Source organism: Marmota marmota, unplaced genomic scaffold, assembly GCF_001458135.2.
Source record: "Marmota marmota marmota unplaced genomic scaffold, marMar, whole genome shotgun sequence".
NCBI lineage: Eukaryota > Metazoa > Chordata > Mammalia > Rodentia > Sciuridae > Marmota > Marmota marmota.
The window spans coordinates 72,507,699-72,526,214 of record NW_026000026.1 but is presented as its reverse complement, the minus strand read 5'-3'; the positions used below and the strand labels follow the sequence as shown (position 1 = coordinate 72,526,214).

Genomic DNA, 18,516 nt, shown 5'->3' with positions numbered 1-18,516 from the left:
GTAATAAAATAAAAGACCACAGATGGATTAAAGACCTAAAGGTGAGGGCTAAAACCATAAAACCCTTAGAAGAAAAAGTGTAAACCTTCATGATCTTGCATAAGGCAATGATTTCTTAGATAATAACAACTGAAGTACAAGCAACAATTGAAATGAAATAGAACAAAAGTAACACCATTTTGTTCTGACCTGACTTCACTGTATGCTTGCTTAAAATGTTTTCTTTCAGCCTCCTGACAGCTGCCTATGTTGACACTTCAGTAGGACCTTCCCATGTTCTTGACTATAGCTCTAATATATAACAAAAATGACTAATCAAAACAATTCTCATATAATCAAAATATGTCTCAACAAGTTCTTTTCTGGGCACATGTACATCAATTATCCTTGTGGGTTTTGGTTTTTGCCTTCATAAATTCTGTACTTCCAAAATTCAGGTGCTGGGAGTTCTTTGAAACATTAGCCTCCCAACCGCTTCCCTGGCATGCTCATTAAAAGGCTTTTTTTTCCCTTTCAATTTGGCTTAATAAGTGTGGTAGTCTGTAATTCTCATGCATTCTGTAACAGCAATAACAACAAAAAGATAATTTGGGCTACATAAGTTTTTTAAAAAAGCTTTTGTGATTCAAAGGAAAATAGTAAAGTAAAATGATAGAGAATGGAGAAATATCTAAAAATAATATATCTGATGAGTCTACTCCATAATATTTAAAGAATTATTACAATTCAACAGTAAAAAATAAAAATTTGGGCTGGCCTGTAGCTTAGTGGTAGAGCGCTTGCCTAGCATGCGTGAGGCACTGGGTTCAATCCTCAGGACCACATAAAAATAAACAAATAAAATAAAGGCATTAAAAATAATTAAAAAATAAAAATTCAATGATAAAATCAGCAAAGGATCTGAGTTGACATTTTTCCAAATAAGATACTTAAATGACCAATAAGTATTTGAAAAAATGCACAACATCATTATTTATTTGGGAACTACAAATCAAACCACAATAATGCTATTTCCTACTTTTTAGGATAGCAAGAGTTAGAAAGAAAAATAACAAGAGGATGTGTAGAAATTGGATCCCTCATATACTGTAGATAGAAATATAAAATACTTCAGTCAATTTGGAAAACAGTTTTGATGATAACTCAAAAGTTATGCATAGCCACTATATGACCTAGCAATTCTAATTTTCAGAATATTTTAATCTTCAATTTCAAGAGAATTGAAAACATATGTCCACACAAAAAACTTACACATGAATGTACATAGCAGTATTATTAATAATAACCAAGAATAGACATAAACCCAAATAAATGTCTATCACTGAAGAATGGACAAAATGTAGCACGTTCATACAATGAAATATTATTCAACCACAAAAAGGAAAGAAGTACTGATACATACTAATTCATAGATGAACCTTGAAAACATTATGCTAAGCAAAGGAATCTAGACACAAATAGTTACATATTGTGTGATTCCATTTATATGAAATGTCCAGAACACCAAAGAGATAGAAAATTGATTAATGGTTCCTAGAGGTTAGAGGAAGGAGGTTATGAAAGTGGTTGCTAATGGGTACTGGATTTTGGGGGTAACAAGTGAAAATGTTCTGGAATTAGTGGTAATAACTGTACAACATTTTGCGTATACTAAAAATCCAATGGATTCTATTTTTAAGGGTTATTGTTATGGTATATGAATTATAGCTCACCAAAGAATTTAAAACCAGAAGGCTTCTGTCAAAATTAAAATTCATTGAACAAAAAATAGCTTTTGAAAGTAAAACTGATATCAAAAGTTTAAAATTCAGTCAGAAGCATGCAAAAATAAGTGAGAATATTTGCTAGAATCCAGGAAAATAAATACGAAGGATAATAACAACTATAAGAAAAAGTGAATATTAAACAACTTACTGTTAAATCAACAGATCAAGGACGAAATCAAGAAGGAAATTTAAAAAATATTTCAAACCAATGAAAATAGAGACACAACATACCAAAGCCTATGGGGTACTGCAATAGCCATACTTAGAGGGAAGTTCATAGCAATAGTGCCTATGTGAAAAAAAGCAGAACAATCTTATATAAACAACCTGTTGCTGCCTTTTAAGGAATTAGAAAAACACAAACCCAACCCAATATTAGTATAAGCAAAGAAATATTAAAGATCAAAGGGTAATTCAGCTGGGTGGAGTGATGCACACCTGTAATCCCAGCTACTTGGGAGGCTGAGGCAGGAGGATGTAAGTTTGAGGCCAGGCTTGAAAACAATCCCTGTCTCAAAATGTTAAAAAAGGACTGGATTTGCTCTACAGCAGTAGAGAAAACATGGGTTTTATCCCTAGTATCACAAAAAATAATAAAATAAAATAAATAAAAGATCCAAGGAGAAATAGAGACTAAAAAAAACCAATGCCAAATATCAATGAAATAAAAAGCTGGTTCTTCAAAAATATAAATAAAACTGACAAACCTTACCTAGTTTAAGAAAAATAGATGACTCAAGTAAAATCAGAGATTAAAAAGGAAACATTACAACTGATGCCATGGAAATAAATACAAAGGTTCATTAGAGAGTATTATGATCAGTTATAGGCTAATAAATTTGATCATCTAGAAGAAATGCAAAAATTCCTGGACATAAAAACCTTACCCAGATTGAATCATGAAAAAATAGTGAAAATCCAAAGAGTCTCATAACAACTAATAAGATTGAATCAGTAATAAAAAGTCTCCCATCAAAGAAAAGCCCAGAACTAGACATCTTCACTACTGAATTCCACCAAACATTAAAAGAATACATAACACCAAATTTCTTAAATTATCACAAAAAAATGGAAGAGAAAGGAATTCTTCCCAACATGTACTCTGATACCAAAACTGGACAAGGACACAGCAAAAATAAGAAACTAGGGCTGGAGATATAGTTCAGTTAGTAGAATGCTTGCCTCGAATGCACAAGGTCTTGGGTTAGATCCCTAGCACCATATATACACAAAAAGTAGGAAACTGCAAGGCAATATCCTTAATGAACAAAATACTGGCAGACTGGATCTAGCAAAATACTGCCAAACTGGATCTAATAGCACATTTAAAAGATTATTCACTGACTGGGGGTGTGGCTTAGTGAGAGAGCACTTGTATAGCATGCATTTGGCCCTGGGTTCATCCCTACCATCACCCCTCCACACATCCACACACATACACACAAAGATTATTCACCAGATCAAATGAAACAAGGATAGTTCAACATAAATTGTTATTTTTTTTTAAACAAAGGGGAAAAGAAAGAAGAAACATTAAATATCAACCCAGGAGCTCACTATAAATTAAAAGGAGTTATAGAAAACAAAGAACATTGAGTGGAAGAAATAATTTTTTAAATGACAAAACAAACCCACAAAATTCTTAAACATGTCCTAGTTTGAAGAGTACATCTCAAGATTGACAGGTCTCACTGAGTACCTAGCACAATGAGTGACAAAAATTTTTTCCACTATAACACAATAATGAAATTCTAGAATGCTGGTGCTATATATAAGAAGGTAAATTCATATAAAGTTTCTCAGCCTCAACACTACTGGCATTTGAGGTCAGTTAATTCTTTGTGGGAAGCTGACCCATGGATTGTGGAATATTTAACAGCATATCTACCAAGGAGAAGAATGTCCTACAGTTGTGAATATCAAAATGTTTCCAGACATTGCCAAATGTCTCTGGGTGGTAAAATTGCTCTGGTTGAGATCCAGAGACCTAGAGGGAAAACAGTGGTTCTCAGAAAAACATGGATGGTCAGAATGTTAATGCATATTCGACACTGGAGATTAAAAGACAGAGGAAGAATGCCTTCAAAGTACTAGCAGCAAATAATTCCACCTATAACTTTGCACACAATAAAATCTTCACACTGAATCTTTTGACATCTAGAATTTTAAGATATTCAATCTCTCAATACATTAATAGCAAATATTCTTTAGGAACTCCAAAGAAAATAATAAGAGAGAAGTAGAAAATCCAGAAAATGAAATCAAATGCAAAAGGAAGATAAGATTCCCATTATGAGGGTAATACAAACTACTTGCTATGCAATAGGTCTAGAGAGCAAATAGTATACTGTTGAACAGGAGTTTGTTTTGCTCTAGAGTGGCTTGAAGAGAAAAGAATGAAACTAATAGATATCTTTTTGAGACTAAATATCAAATTGTGAGCTTTAGATTTTAGAAAGCATGGGAATACCTTAAAACTATGTAGATAGAAAAGTAAATAAGATGAAAAAGGAGGCAACTATTAATTTAAGGCTAAACAAAGTGGCTTTTCTTTTTTCCTCTTGAGGCTCAGATGTAATCAATATTTGCACAGTATTAATCATTTAAACACAATATAAGCAATTATATTTCTAATTTGGAGGATGGAGTAGAGAAAATGTAAAAGTATATGTGTATGTGTGAATGTTTGTGTGTGCTGTTTAAGAAAGGAAGTAAAGGATATCTAAAACTGAAAATGGAAAAAAGCAGTTAATAAACATATTATTTAGAAATACAGAAGTAGTGGCTGGAGAGGTAGTTCAGTTGTAGAGCACTCATCCAGAATATGTGAGCCCTGGGTTTCTATCCCCAGCATTGCAAAAATTTAAAGCCAACAACAAAACAAACCATGTCTTATTAAAAAAAAGTAAATAGGGAAGAACAGATACAAATATCAAAAGTGATTACCTCTGGGCAGTCAAATGAAATTTAAAAATGTATCATTATATGAAATTCAATTAAAAATATAAAATGGCTGATTATAGAAGTTATCTTTTCAAATATATTGTAAATGTTACAAATATTGATAAGGTAATATATAGGTATATATCACACAAAGTATAAGCCTGATGAGGAGAGAGGAGATTTAAAAGTGTTTATTTGCTCATTTTTACTTTATTATTATGTACTTGTTTTTGCAGTGCTGGAGATCAAACTCAAGGTCTCACATATGCTAAGTAAGTACTCTATCACTAAGCTACATACCCAGCACTATTTTCTCATTTTTAAACAAAACAGTTAAATGATGCTAATTTCTTAGTATGCACCACAGCAGCAATTTTTGGGCAGAGCTGGGGATTGAATAACCACTGAATAACCACTGAGATACATTTGCTGTTCTTCATATGCATCATAATCTTGTTTTCAAATCTCATAGATATTATTTGTCTAAGCCTAAGAAAGTTTTATAATTTCTCATTTTATTACATTTTATCTAATAATTTTAATTAGAAACTATCAGTTTATTATCAGTTTTATAAATTATCTCCACCCAACAATTCACTCTTATATATATTTAGAGGTATATTTTATTTATACTCTTTTTATATGGTCTTGGGTATGGAACTCAGCTTCTTGACTGCTCATTGTGTGAGCTACCACTGAGCTACACTCTCAGTCCAAATAGAATATTTTAGAATAATGTTACTTAAATTACTTCTGGATAGCGGAATTATTATGTTAATCTTATTTTTGTACTTATTGTATATGTTTGAATGATGTGAGTAAATATAATTTGAAAAATAAGAATCATTCAGTACCAAACCCATTTATAATGAAAAAGTAGTCACAAGTCTACCACTGTTTTAAAATTTTTCACGTAATAGATATTAAATCCCATAAAATAATAGATCACCTAACTGAATGATATCAATTTTGAAAGAAACTACTCAACTTAAGTAAACACCATCCAGATTAAAATATTGGTTTCTTTGAGAAAGACAATTATGTTTTTGAAACAAAACAGCAGAAACACAATTTATAAAGTCACTTAAATTTATTGCATAAATGAAAACTATTTTTTTAAAAAACTAAGAGACATTAATTACAAATAATTCCTGTGGGTAATCAGTAAGTTTGGAGAATGATTATATTAATCATAAAAAGGTACCAACGAATAAGTTGAAAATTAAACCTGAAAATATATGTGACTTACAAAAACAGGACCAAAAGAAAAAACACCACTTGATTTCTCTGCTATTGTGTCCACGTGCATTATGTGAGATACCTAAGAAATGGAAACAATGAAAAAATAGTACTACAGGTTGAAATTCTTATATATACAATAATTACTACCACACTTTAGTACTTTCTTTACGTGAATGAAAGGGTAAAGAATTTACAAGACTAGTGAATATAATAATTTATCTCATATTGTCAAAATCACATTCCTAATTGAACCCAAAATGATTCCTCAAGTTACGGTTTTCTTCGGTATTCTTATCAGCACCTTCACCCAGTAAGTTGGGGAGCATTGGTTTAAGAACTTGGAACTCACTAGTCTCAGAGCTTCCCGCCAGGTAAACTTCATATCGATAATTCTGAGACAGGGTCCCGGTGCCACTGACATCTACCAGGTGGCCAGGAAAGTGGCCCTCAGGCACAGAGCAGACACCCAAGGGCTCCGCCCTGCGCCTCCTGCACAGCTTCACCGCCACAAACACCAGCACAGAGAAGAGGAAGAGCGATGACACCGACGCCAAGGCGATGACCAAGTAGACAGTGAGCGAGTCCCCCTGCGCGCGCTCGGGCGCCACTTCCGGGAGCGGCAGGTAGGGCTGGGAGAAGCCATCCACCAGCAGCACGTGCAGCGTGACGCTGGCAGACAGCGGAGGCTCGCCATTGTCCTTGACCAGCACCACCAGCCTGTGCCTGGCCGCGTCGCGCTCGCTCAGCAGCCTGGCGGTGCGCACCTCGCCATTGTGCGCCCACACGCCAAACAGCCCGGGCTCCGTGGCCTTGAGCAGCTGGTATGACAGCCAGGCGTTCTGGCCTGAGTCTCTGTCTACCGCCACCACCTTGGTGACCAGGTAGCCCTGCTCTGCTGCCCTGGGTACCAGTTCGGTGCAGGGCGCAGAGGCGTTCTGCATTGGGTACAGCACAAAAGGCGAGTTGTCATTTTCGTCCAGCACCACCACGCGCACCAGCGCCTGGCTGCTGAGCGCGGGCGAGCCTTGGTCTGTGGCGCCCACGCGGAACTCGAATGCCTGCAGGGCCTCGAAGTCCAGCGCCCTCAGCGCGAACAGCTGCCCATTGTCTGCGTTGATGGAGACCAGCGAGGCGAGGGGCAGGTGCGGGTCCTGTTTTGGCAGCAGTGAGTAAGTGATCTGGGCGTTGGTGCCTGAGTCTCTGTCTGTGGCACTGATGCTGCCTATGTGCAGGGCGAGTTGGTTGTTCTCACGCACCAACAGTGTGTATGACGTTTGGGAGAAGGCAGGGGCGTTGTCGTTGACGTCGGAGATGAGGACAGTTATGTTGTGCTCGGTTTTCAGCCTGGGTGTCCCGAAGTCGGTGACGGTGATGACGATGTTGTACTGGGCTCTGGTTTCTCTGTCCAGCGCTCCTTCTGTGACCAAAGTGTAGAAGTTTTCTACTGTGGGTTTCAGAATAAAGGGTAGATGGTCTTGAATGGAACACATCATTTTTCCGTTGTCTTTAGAGTCTGGATCTGAAATTCTGAAAATAGCAACTACAGTTTCTGGGGAATTTTCTGGGATATCATTGATAAGTAATGACATAGCCAGTTCAGGGGCGTTGTCATTTACATCCATCACTTCTATGTCGACAGTGCATTTTCCTGAAAGACCTCCACCATCTGAGGCCTCAATTTCTATGTGGTAAGAGTCAATTTCTTCAAAATCCAACAGTTTTTTTAATCTAATTTCTCCTGAGGCTTTATTTATTTCAAAGGCCTGAATGACTTGATTTGGTGATTGGAAAAATGAGTAGGTGAGCTCCCCATAGATCCCAGCATCTAAATCTCTAGCGGTGACGATTATGACAAGGGAACCTACAGGGCTGTTCTCTGGGACCTGCACCTGGTAGAGTCCTTGAGCAAATTCAGGGGCATTGTCATTGATGTCCAGAACCAGGATGAGAACCTGGCAAGTTCCAGTTCTGGGCGGAGACCCACCATCCAGAGCTGTGAGGGTTAACCTGAACTCGGGTTGCTCCTCTCGGTCCAGGGCTTTCTCCAGCACCAGCTCTGGATATTTCCTCCCGTCGCTGTGATTGCGAGTGAGAAGGTGAAAATGGGAGTTGCTGCTAATTATGTAGTTCTGAACTGTGTTGCTACCAACGTCCAAATCTTGAGCTATTTCCAAAGGAAACAGAGTCCCTGGTTGGCTGCTTTCCGCGATTTTAAGGAGGATTTCCTTTCCCAAGAATTCTGGGGCATGGTCATTTACATCTTGGAGGTGTAGTTCACCTTGAATAAACTGCACCGGGTTTTTCACTAACACCTGGAAATGCAGTATACATGGATCTGTGTCCCCGCACAACTCCTCTCGATCCAATTTTTCTTTTAGGAGCAAATTCCCACTCTTTTGTTCAAGCTCTAAGTGCTGTCTGTTCCCTTGGGAAAGAATCTGGGCGCTCCTCTTGGCTAGCTCCCCTATGCCCAGCCCTAGATCGTTTTCTAGGTTGGACACAAAAGAACCGCTGTCTCTTTCTTCTAGAATGGAATACTTAACGGTTACACTGCCCACCTCCCACAGTAGAAACAAGAAAATAAAGATGGTCACTTGCCTTTTCTGAGGCGCTTTGGAGAGCGGAGACTCCATTGTTCCTTCAGGTCCAAAAGATGCAGTATTTTAATACACAATAATTGATTTGTATCCAACTCCACTATCTAGACTTAATAATGTCAAGTTAATCTTTTTTTTAAAAAAACACGATTGACATACGGGGAGCTGCTTCTTTGAAATATTCTACCCCTAGAAATGTAACACGGTTCCTTTTTAAACTGCCGGAAACTGTTCAGTTTTCAAGGAGTCACTGACTGCAGTTTTTCACTCTCTTAGCCTGCAGCGCCACCAAGCGTTCTGCTTTACAAATTCAGATAATTTTTTATACATAGCAAGAGCTACCATAAATTGTAGGTCATAGTGTTTATACAATCCCCTTTCCTGAACCCATTTTGCAGTATTATTCAAGTAGCTAACAATAGTTATAAAAACAAAAGTAATATATAGTCCTAAGTAAGATAAAATCCAGTAAACAAACTCTGCTGAGGCAAATTCATTTAACAAATATTTACCTGTGCAGGCAATCTTTTAGCTTCTAAGGATCAACAGTAAATGAAACAATTTTTTTTTGTCTTGTGGAGTTTATTTCTATTACAGATATTAATTTGTTCATTTAATTAGGCAAAATTATGATTTTTAAAATCTGATTTCTGTTCCTAAATTGCAAAGTAACTATAACTCATGAAAAAAATTAAAGTGTGTTTTCTTCTCAGTCCTAGGCTTAAATAGGTTCTGGGCTTTTTCCCCTTCATAAACCCACTGGATGTAATGCCCAGTGAACTAAAGAGAAAATACCCACTCGTTTTACTTGAAACAGTGTAATCTCAGACTTCAGGCAACGTCTTTTCTACAAACTTGAAAAAGACAATAAAGACAAAAAAGTAAAAAAATATACTTTCTGGGGGAAGTGTTTTGACCTTTTGCACTAGACAGGAGTCTATTCTGGATTACATTTTCTGGCCTATGGAGTCCTGGGAATTGAAAAACTACAAAATATACTCTACTGTCATGTATATCTAAGAAGAACAAATAAAAAATTACAAAACACAATAAAACAAGAAAAAATTTAAAATAAAATTTAAAAAGAAAGAAAAAGAACAAAGTTCCAACTAATGCCATGTGGTTGGAGTGTGAATAGTGAAAGAGGAAAATCTTCTCAACAAAAAATAATTTTATTTGACAGAGGAAAGGATAAGTATCCGAAAATTTCAAATAATAAATGTTATCAACACTCTTCAAGCCAATTGGCAATCATCTATAAAAATTGGACTTATTTGGTTACAAAATACAGTGAGACCTACTTTCGTTTCAATTAAGTATAAAAATAAAAGTTCACTTGTCATTTAATGTGAATTGTCTGCCTTTTGTAGCAAGTTGAAATGAGAATTTTCATTAAAAAATCACAAACATAACTGATACAAGAAGAGAAAATGTTAGGTTAACCTGTGAATGTAAATGGTTTTGTGGCTAATAGAGATAAAAGATGCTTACACAGCAGTAGAAAGGAAAGTCTGATATTCCTTAATAATCAGTCTAACACAGTACTTAGTTCTTGGCTAGTATCATATATAAAAGCTTGAAAACCAGAGAAATTTAAAAATATAATTTGGATTTTACAAAACAGTACTTTTGAACTTTGAAACTGTTAAACAAAAATAAGAACATAAGAAATATTTAATAACTTCACTCATTGGCAAGGGTAGTTTATTGTAAAGAAGATATTAACATTAATCAATTTTAAACCATCATTACTGAAATTTTAATAACATTAATCCAATATTTATTAATCATTTATAATTAGCTTAGTGTTAAGAAAAAAGACCATCATATTCTTATATGAGGTTTACAAATTGCAATTTTATGTGTTGACAGTTCAGCAAAGTCTATATCCAAAGAAAGTATTAATCATTATGGTGTACTGATATGCATATAAGTATGAATGGCTATTTTTACATTTATCTGTCTTAGCATTTAGAGTTATATACACACTGGTGGAGTTATCTCAAAATGAGACTTCCTTTGGGAGATTAAATACTTTCAAATACAATTTAAAAATAGTTCTCCAAAGTAGTAGAGAAATGACTGTAACCAATTCTTAGAAATAGAATTGTAAGGATTTTGGAATATAGTTTTTTGAAAGGATAGGTAATTTTAAATGTCTTAATTACTAAAAAATTACTTTTTATTTCAGTTGTCAAAAGTAGGTGAGAGTTGCTACATCATATACAACCAGATAAATGAAAAGTTGTATTGCAATTGTGTACAATCAAAATGCATTCTGATGTCATATATACCCAATTAAAATTAATTAATTAAAAAGTAGGTGAGAGTAATAAAAAAGATGAAGCACATGGATAATGGATAAAATATGGTACATCTCTGGTATCTGACTTTTATTCTAAAATTTCAGCATAATGAATAGTAATAAAAGAATTGGAGAATCAAAACATGAATCAATAACATGAATTTAAGTTAAAGAACATTTCCAGGAGCTGCTGCTGTACCCCACTGGCAGAGCACTTGCTTAGCATTGGTGAGGCACTGGGTTCCATCCTCAGCACCACATAAAAATAAACAAATAATAAAATAAAAGCATTATGTCTATCTACAACTACAAAAAAAAAGAACATTTCTAAACTTAATTAAGTAGGGTTTAGTATAGTAATACAATATTTCACAGAATAGGAGGCTATTCTGAAGGGTGGGACTTTCCTCAATTTCCCTCCAATTCCCTAAGGAGGTAAGTTGGGGATAATAGGCTTCAAGAATTTGAACTCACCAGACCCAGAATCTCCAGCCAGACACACCTCATACTGGTAGCTCTGGGACAGGGTCCCAGTGCCACTAAAGTCCACCAGGTGGCCAGGAAAGTGGCCCTTAGGCAAAGAGCAGATACCCAGCGGCGCCGCCCTGCGCCTCCTGCAAAGCCTCACCGCCACAAACACCAGCACAGAGAAGAGGAAAAGCGATGACACCGACGCCAAGGCGATGACCAAGTAGACAGTGAGCGAGTCCCCCTGCGCGCGCTCGGGCGCCACTTCCGGGAGCGGCAGGTAGGGCTGGGAGAAGCCATCCACCAGCAGCACGTGCAGCGTGACGCTGGCAGACAGCGGAGGCTCGCCATTGTCCTTGACCAGCACCACCAGCCTGTGCCTGGCCGCGTCGCGCTCGCTCAGCAGCCTGGCGGTGCGCACCTCGCCATTGTGCGCCCACACGCCAAACACTCCGGGCTCCGTGGCCTTGAGCAACTGGTATGACAGCCAGGCGTTTTGGCCTGAGTCTCTGTCCACTGCCACCACCTTGGTGACCAGGTAGCCCTGCTCTGCCGCCCTGGGAACCAGTTCGGTGCAGGGCGCAGAGGCGTTCTGCATTGGATACAGCACCAAGGGCGAGTTGTCATTGTCGTCCAGCACCACCACTCGCACCAGCGCCTGGCTGCTGAGCGCTGGCGAGCCTTGGTCTGTGGCGCCCACGCGGAACTCGAATGCCTGCAGGGCCTCGAAGTCCAGCGCCCTCAGCGCGAACAGCTGCCCATTGTCTGCGTTGATGGAAACCAGCGAGGCGAGGGGCAGGTGCGGGTCCTGGGTTGGCAGCAGCGAGTAGGTGATCTGGGCGTTGGTGCCTGAGTCTCTGTCTGTGGCGCTGACACTGCCTATGTTCAGGGCGGGTTGGTTGTTCTCACGCACCAATAGTGTGTAGGATGTTTGCGTGAAGGCAGGGGCGTTGTCGTTGACGTCAGAGACGTGGATGGTTATGCTGTGCTCGGTTTTCAACCTGGGTGTCCCCAAGTCTGTGACCGTAATGGTGATGTTGTACTCGGCTTTGGTCTCTCTGTCCAGAGCTCCATCTGTTACCAGAGCATAGAAATTTTCCACTGAAGGTCTTAGAAGAAAGGGGAGATTGTCGTCTATGGAACAAATAACTTCTTGGTTAGGTCCAGAATCTGCATCAGAAACACTGAAAACTGCCACTATTATTCCTGGCAAGTTTTCAGCTATAGGGCTGTTAAGTGAGGACACAGTCAATTCAGGAGCATTGTCATTCACGTCCAGGACCTGAACGATTAAAGAGCATTTTCCTGTTAGGCCCCCACCATCTGTGGCCTCAATATCCACATGATAAGACTGAAATTCTTCAAAATCCAAAGTTTTTCTCAGTCGAATCTCTCCACTTATTGCATTTATTTCGAAGGGTTGGTTAATGTCATCATCTTGAAATAAGGTGTAAGATACCTCCCCAAATGATCCCGCATCTAAATCCCTGGCTGAAACGGTAATTACCAGCGAGCCAGGGTGTTTGTTCTCAGAGATGTGCGCCTCATAGAGGTCCTGAGTAAACTCAGGGACATTGTCATTGATGTCCAAAACCAGGATTTGAATGTCTGAAGTTCCCGATAGGGGCGGAGACCCACCATCCAGGGCGGTCAGGGTTAGTCTGAATTGGGACTGCTCCTCGCGATCCAATGCTTTGTCAAGCACTAGCTCTGGGAATTTCCTGCCGTCGCTGCGATTGCTGGTAAGAACGTGGAAGTGAGGGTTGGAGCTGATGGAGTAGCTTTGAAGGCTGTTGCTGCCAACGTCTAAATCCTGCGCCATTTTCAAAGGAAATATCTTTCCTGGCATAGTAATTTCTGATATTTTCAGGAGCATTTTTCTGGCTGGAAACTCTGGAGCATGGTCATTTATATCTCTGACTCGCAAGGTAGCCTGAAAAAACTGCAAGGGGTTTTCCAGTAACACCTGAAAAGGTAGCACACAGGGCTCAGTGGAGCCACAGAGTTCCTCCCGGTCCAGTTTTTCATTTAGCAGCAAATCATGGGTTTGTGGGTCAAGCTGCAAATGTTGTCTGCCTCCTTTGAAAACAACACGGGCGCTCCGATCTGCCAGCTCTCCCACCTTAAATCCCAGGTCCTTTGTCAAGTTAGCCACAAACGTGCCACTTTCTGTCTCCTCCATTATGGAATATTGAACCGATTCTGAACCCACCTCCCACAAAAGCATCAGTATAATAAAGGTAGCCACTTGCCTTTTCTTGTGCTGTATTTTTGTTTTCACCATCTCCATTGTTATGTCTGGTTCCAATTCCGGAGGGGGAAATCCTTTTCAGCTCCCAATTCCAGATCGACTACAGACCCTTTGAAATGTCTTTGTTCTATATAGATTTTTAATTCCTCCTTATAGCTTATCCAGCTACGACTCCCTTACCGATTACATCTATCTTAGCTCTAGCTGTAATTGTGTTCTGTATTTTCTTTCTTTGGTTTCTGGGTGAAGTGGGAGTCCACCAAATCTTTGGAGCTTTTATTCATTCTCTTAGCCTGCACCGCCACCACGCGGTCAAGTTATTAACTTCATGAGGTATTTTCAAGTTAACAATGCTTCTGAAATCTGAGCTTAGTTTGAATCAGTGTTACTCAAATGGAGTGTGTGAAGCACAGGCATAAGGAGTTGTTTGGAAGGCTTGTTTGTGTGCGTGTTTTAAAATTTTTGTTTTTAAAGTCAATTCCTTGGCTCCCTCCAGATATTTCAATCAAACTGTCTGGTGCTAAGGGCAATCTACACTTCAATCTTTTCCCCTATGTGATTCTCATTAAGTGATTCTTATGCATATTAATGTTTAAGAATCACTCTCTTAGGTAACAAACTCCTATAATCAACTTTGATTCTTTAGAAGTACAATTTATCTTTGATAAGCAGTGTAAAAAAAATTTTTTTTTTTTTTGGGCAATGTTGAGGATTGAGCCTAGGGCTTTGTGCATGCTGGACAAGGGCTATACCACTGAACCACATGCCCAGTCCATAAAGTATATTATTTACCTGTCCCAACAAACTCATCAACAAACTATCCAAATTGTAAAAGATGTTTAACACACTAATTGTAAAACTGACAATGATTTTTCTAAATTATATGACTCAAACGGCATGAACAACCTACTTACTTTGTAATGTGGTGATGTGTGCACAGTAAAGAAAACAATTAGGCTGTTAGAAGAAAAGTTGAAACCAAGAGTTACTTATGACAGAAGCATCAACGTAAGTTAAATGTTTCAGAAAAGGAATTAGGAACAATCAATTATATTTGTCAGAAGCTTCTTAGTGTTAATCTTCATTTTGTATTAATAGAATTGGTCATAGTTTGAAGAGTCTTGTGTATTTTGATCTAACATTTTCTCAAATTCTCCTCATATTGGTTACAATGATAAAAAGTCCTTTTCCTAAGAATATATCACAATGCAAAAGAAGACATTCAAGAACTACCTTTGTCATATTTTCTTATCCAGGTCCTATAAATATAGGTCAAATAAGTTGATGTGAAAAGGTGTCTTAACATTTGAGTGAAAACCATGGAATTCAATGACAGAACATTGTGACTATGCTCACTTTATCCCACCAGTTTCTGCTCGGATAAATTGAAAAATTATTCCATCTCCTCTCTTCTCTCCTCATTCCTCTCTCCCCTCCTCTTTCCTTTCCTCTCTTCTCTCTTCTGTCCTCTCTCTGATACTGGGGATTGAATCCAGGAGTTAACCTCTGAGCCACATCCCCAGACAGGGTTGCTTAGGATCTCACTAAGTGATTGGGACTGGCCTTGAACTTGTGATCCTCTTGCCTCAATCACCCTAGCTGCTGGGAGTATAGGCATGCACCACCACAACTGGCAACGTTTTTCTAAATATCCTGAAAGCATGGAAAAAGTGAAAATATAAGAACATGAAATATGCCAAGCATAATTTATTTATGGTGGATTTCATATTTATTTAGAGGTGAAATCCACTGAGGTCAAGAAAAATTTACTTCACAGAAGAGCCAAGATGATGCAAAACTAAAAATGAAGATATTTTCCAAATACTTCAATGCCAGGTAAAACAAATAAAACTAAATAAAATAGTCTGAAAAGCTAAGGTCATTTTATGGGTAAATCAGATATATAAAGCCATAAGGATATAGAATATCAATGTGACTCGCCTCCAGGACTCACTCACTAAATATTACTGAGAATGGATTATCCCTTGAGGATATGAACAAGAAAAAGGAATTGATGAGACAAAACCAACAATAATGACAATCTCAGATGGATTTAGTTTATTTTCTGAAACAAGGCAATTTATGGCTCACTTCTAAATGCATCCTTCTGAGTGGGGACTGAAGTTCTGATTCCAGCAATCTTGTCTTCCAAAGTCCTGTACTCACTCTGTATGATTGCAGCACATCAGGTATCCTCAATACTTCTTGTTGAATTATTTCTCATTTAAAAGCAACCTTCATCAGCAGTACAGTATGTGTTAAACTCAATTTATATCAGTGAAATATATATCGAGGACAATGATAATCATGGCAGAGAGAAAGAAGAAAGTATCTGAACATCCTCCCAAAAGATATCAGTTGGGTATGTCAAGAAGTTGCCTTTTTACAGAAAGTGGATTGATTACATTAGATATCTACAGGAGAATGTGTCTCTGATTTTATCCTTTTTGCTTTAATTTGATTTGCTTGAGTGACTTTGAATTGACTTGGCTTTCATAAACATGTTCTCACAAGGAATTATTTAAAATATTTTTATTATGGAAAATTTCCAACATATACAAAGCAAACGCATCATTCAGTTTCACAACATTGTCTTGTCTTATCTGTAACTTTCTCTTCAGTTTCTACCTCCACTACACATTTACTTTTTGTATTGTCCTTTTCTGGAGGTAATGTTTACATAAATTGAAAGGTACCAAACTTAATGGTACCATTGTAACAAATGAATTGATCCATGTAATACACACCTTTTTCAAGATATAGAACATTTATGCTTTCATTGTGAATAATTTTAATCATATTCTCCAACTTCTTTTAATATCTCAATAGCAAGATCTCAATCTTTGCTTTAAGTGACATGGAATGGTAGACAATGTAAAAAAAATCACAATGCCCTATTCTCTTTATGCTCATGTGTGCAGAACTGAAATTAAAGATGTTCTAAAGGTTAATTTAGCTGGATTATTACCAATGTCCTGAAAAAGTTCTTTTATGAAAACTTGCAAAGTACACTATATTTAATTTCATTTAGTTAACTTATATCATTGCATACCTTATCAAGTTGATTTCCCTTTTGTGTTTCAAATATTTGTTTTCCTATAATTCCATTATATCTTTCAGAAATTCTTCATGTTTGCCAAATTGAAAGGTAAAGACTACCCTTCAAGGATGAAATGGACTTCTCATAATTCTCTGTAATTTCATTATATGAAAAGAAAAGCACAATAATTCAGGGGTAGGAAAAAGATGATATGTAAACAATCATGTAAGAAATATCCCAAATAATAGGAGGTACACTGAAGGAAAATTAGAAAACATAAAAAATTTGATGCTAAATTATATGTGAAATCTGATGTGGTGGAGTAAGAAGATTTTTGATCATTGTTGCTAGAGGTTTGTCAGTTTTATTGATTTTTTTAAAGAACTAGTTCTTGGTTTCATATATTTTCTCTATTATTTTTGCTTTTAATTTCCTTGGCTTCTATCATCATCATAATTTTCTTCCTTTGGCATGCCTTCATTTTATTTTTCTCATCTTCTTTCTAGAGTCTTAAGATGGAAGTTGTAACTACCAAAGTGTTGAGTAATTGATTTAGACTTTCTATCTTTTTTAACATATTTACTTACCATCTGTGGCCTCAATATCCACATGATAAGACTGAAATTCTTCAAAATCCAAAGTTTTTCTCAGTCGAATCTCTCCACTTATTGCATTATTTATTACTTAGTGTGCTGTAAATTATCCTCTCCCAAATACTGATATGTTGTATTTTTGTTTTCCATTCCATTCAACGTTTGTTGTTATTGTACTGGGAATTAAACCCAGAGGCACTCTACTATTGAGCCACATCTCCAGCCCTTTTATTTGGAGATGGGTCTCACTAAATTGCTGAGACTGGCCTCAAACTTGCAATCCTCCTGCCTCAGACTCCTGAGTTGCTGGGATTATAGGCATGTATCACCTTGCTTGGCTAACACAATGTATTTTTATTTATTTAAAAAATTACTACAGGTATTTTATTTTGTTGTTCATTGGTTCTTTTAGTTATACAATAGAATTCATTTGATGTAATTATACAATCATGGAATATATCTTTTTCTAATTAGGACTCCATTCTTTAAATTTCACTTGAGACATCCTCTTTGATTCTTAGATTATTTACAAGTGCCTTGTTAAGTTTCCAAGTGTTTGAAGATTTTCCTTTTATTTTATTTTTAATTGGATTCCATTATGGTTAGAGAACCCACTCTGTCTAATTTCATTTTTAAAGTGGTTGAGGTTTGTTTGAAATGGGCCAGGATGTGGTCTACATTGTGTATGTTCTGTGAGTGTTTGACAACAGTGTGTATTGAGTTGTTAGGTGGGTTGTTCTATAAATACAGCTGAGATGCCAATAGTTCATGATATTGTTGAACTCTTCTGTAACTCTGCTGATTTTTCTCTTTAGTTCATCTATCAATTGTTGAGAGGATCCTTGAAGCCTTCAACTTGAAAATTCATCTATTTCTCTTTCAGTCTATCAGTCTTTTTGCATGTTTTGCAGCTCTGTTGTTTGGTATGTACACATTTAGGATTATTATGTTTCTTCTTTCTCCTATAATATTCCACTCTGTCTCTGATGTTACTTTATCTGACTTAATATAGCCACTCCTGCTTTACTTTTATTAATGTTAACATAATTTTTTTAATTTTAATTTTCAATCTGCATAGAATTTTTTTGTAGACAATATATAATTGAGTTGTGATTTCTTAAACCCACTCTCCCCAAATCTTTGTTATAATTGATGTATTTAAGCCATTTACATTTAATGTACTTGTTGATATGTTAGAGCCTTAATGTGGTTTTTTTTTTTGTTTTTTGTTGTTCTTTCTTATTTTCCGTTTGTTTGTTTATTTGCTTGTTGTTTTGGTGGTGCTGGATATTGAAACCAGGAACTTATACA

At 37.1% G+C, this 18,516-nt stretch overlaps 2 protein-coding genes across 2 annotated transcripts; both read right to left on the bottom strand.

The window, feature by feature from the left end:
* Window positions 1–5,780: 5,780 nt before the first annotated feature.
* LOC107141897 (protocadherin beta-17-like) lies at window positions 5,781–11,134 on the bottom strand. Its single transcript, XM_015485192.2, has one exon. It carries the CDS (start codon window positions 8,582–8,584, stop codon window positions 6,194–6,196), a length of 2,391 nt encoding a protein of 796 aa, XP_015340678.1. The 5' UTR covers window positions 8,585–11,134; the 3' UTR covers window positions 5,781–6,193.
* A 9-nt stretch (window positions 11,135–11,143) lies between these two features.
* On the bottom strand, window positions 11,144–15,013 carry LOC107141904 (protocadherin beta-6-like). Its single transcript, XM_015485205.2, has one exon. The coding sequence runs from the start codon at window positions 13,609–13,611 to the stop codon at window positions 11,281–11,283; it is 2,331 nt and encodes a 776-aa protein (XP_015340691.1). The 5' UTR covers window positions 13,612–15,013; the 3' UTR covers window positions 11,144–11,280.
* Between the last annotated feature and the right edge of the window lie 3,503 nt (window positions 15,014–18,516).

What these genes read in the sequence shown, in the direction of transcription:
- LOC107141897 (XM_015485192.2), bottom strand. Translation starts at nt 8,584, where the DNA reads ATGGAGTCTCCGCTCTCCAAAGCGCCTCAGAAAAGGCAAGTGACCATC.
- LOC107141904 (XM_015485205.2), bottom strand. Translation starts at nt 13,611, where the DNA reads ATGGAGATGGTGAAAACAAAAATACAGCACAAGAAAAGGCAAGTGGCT.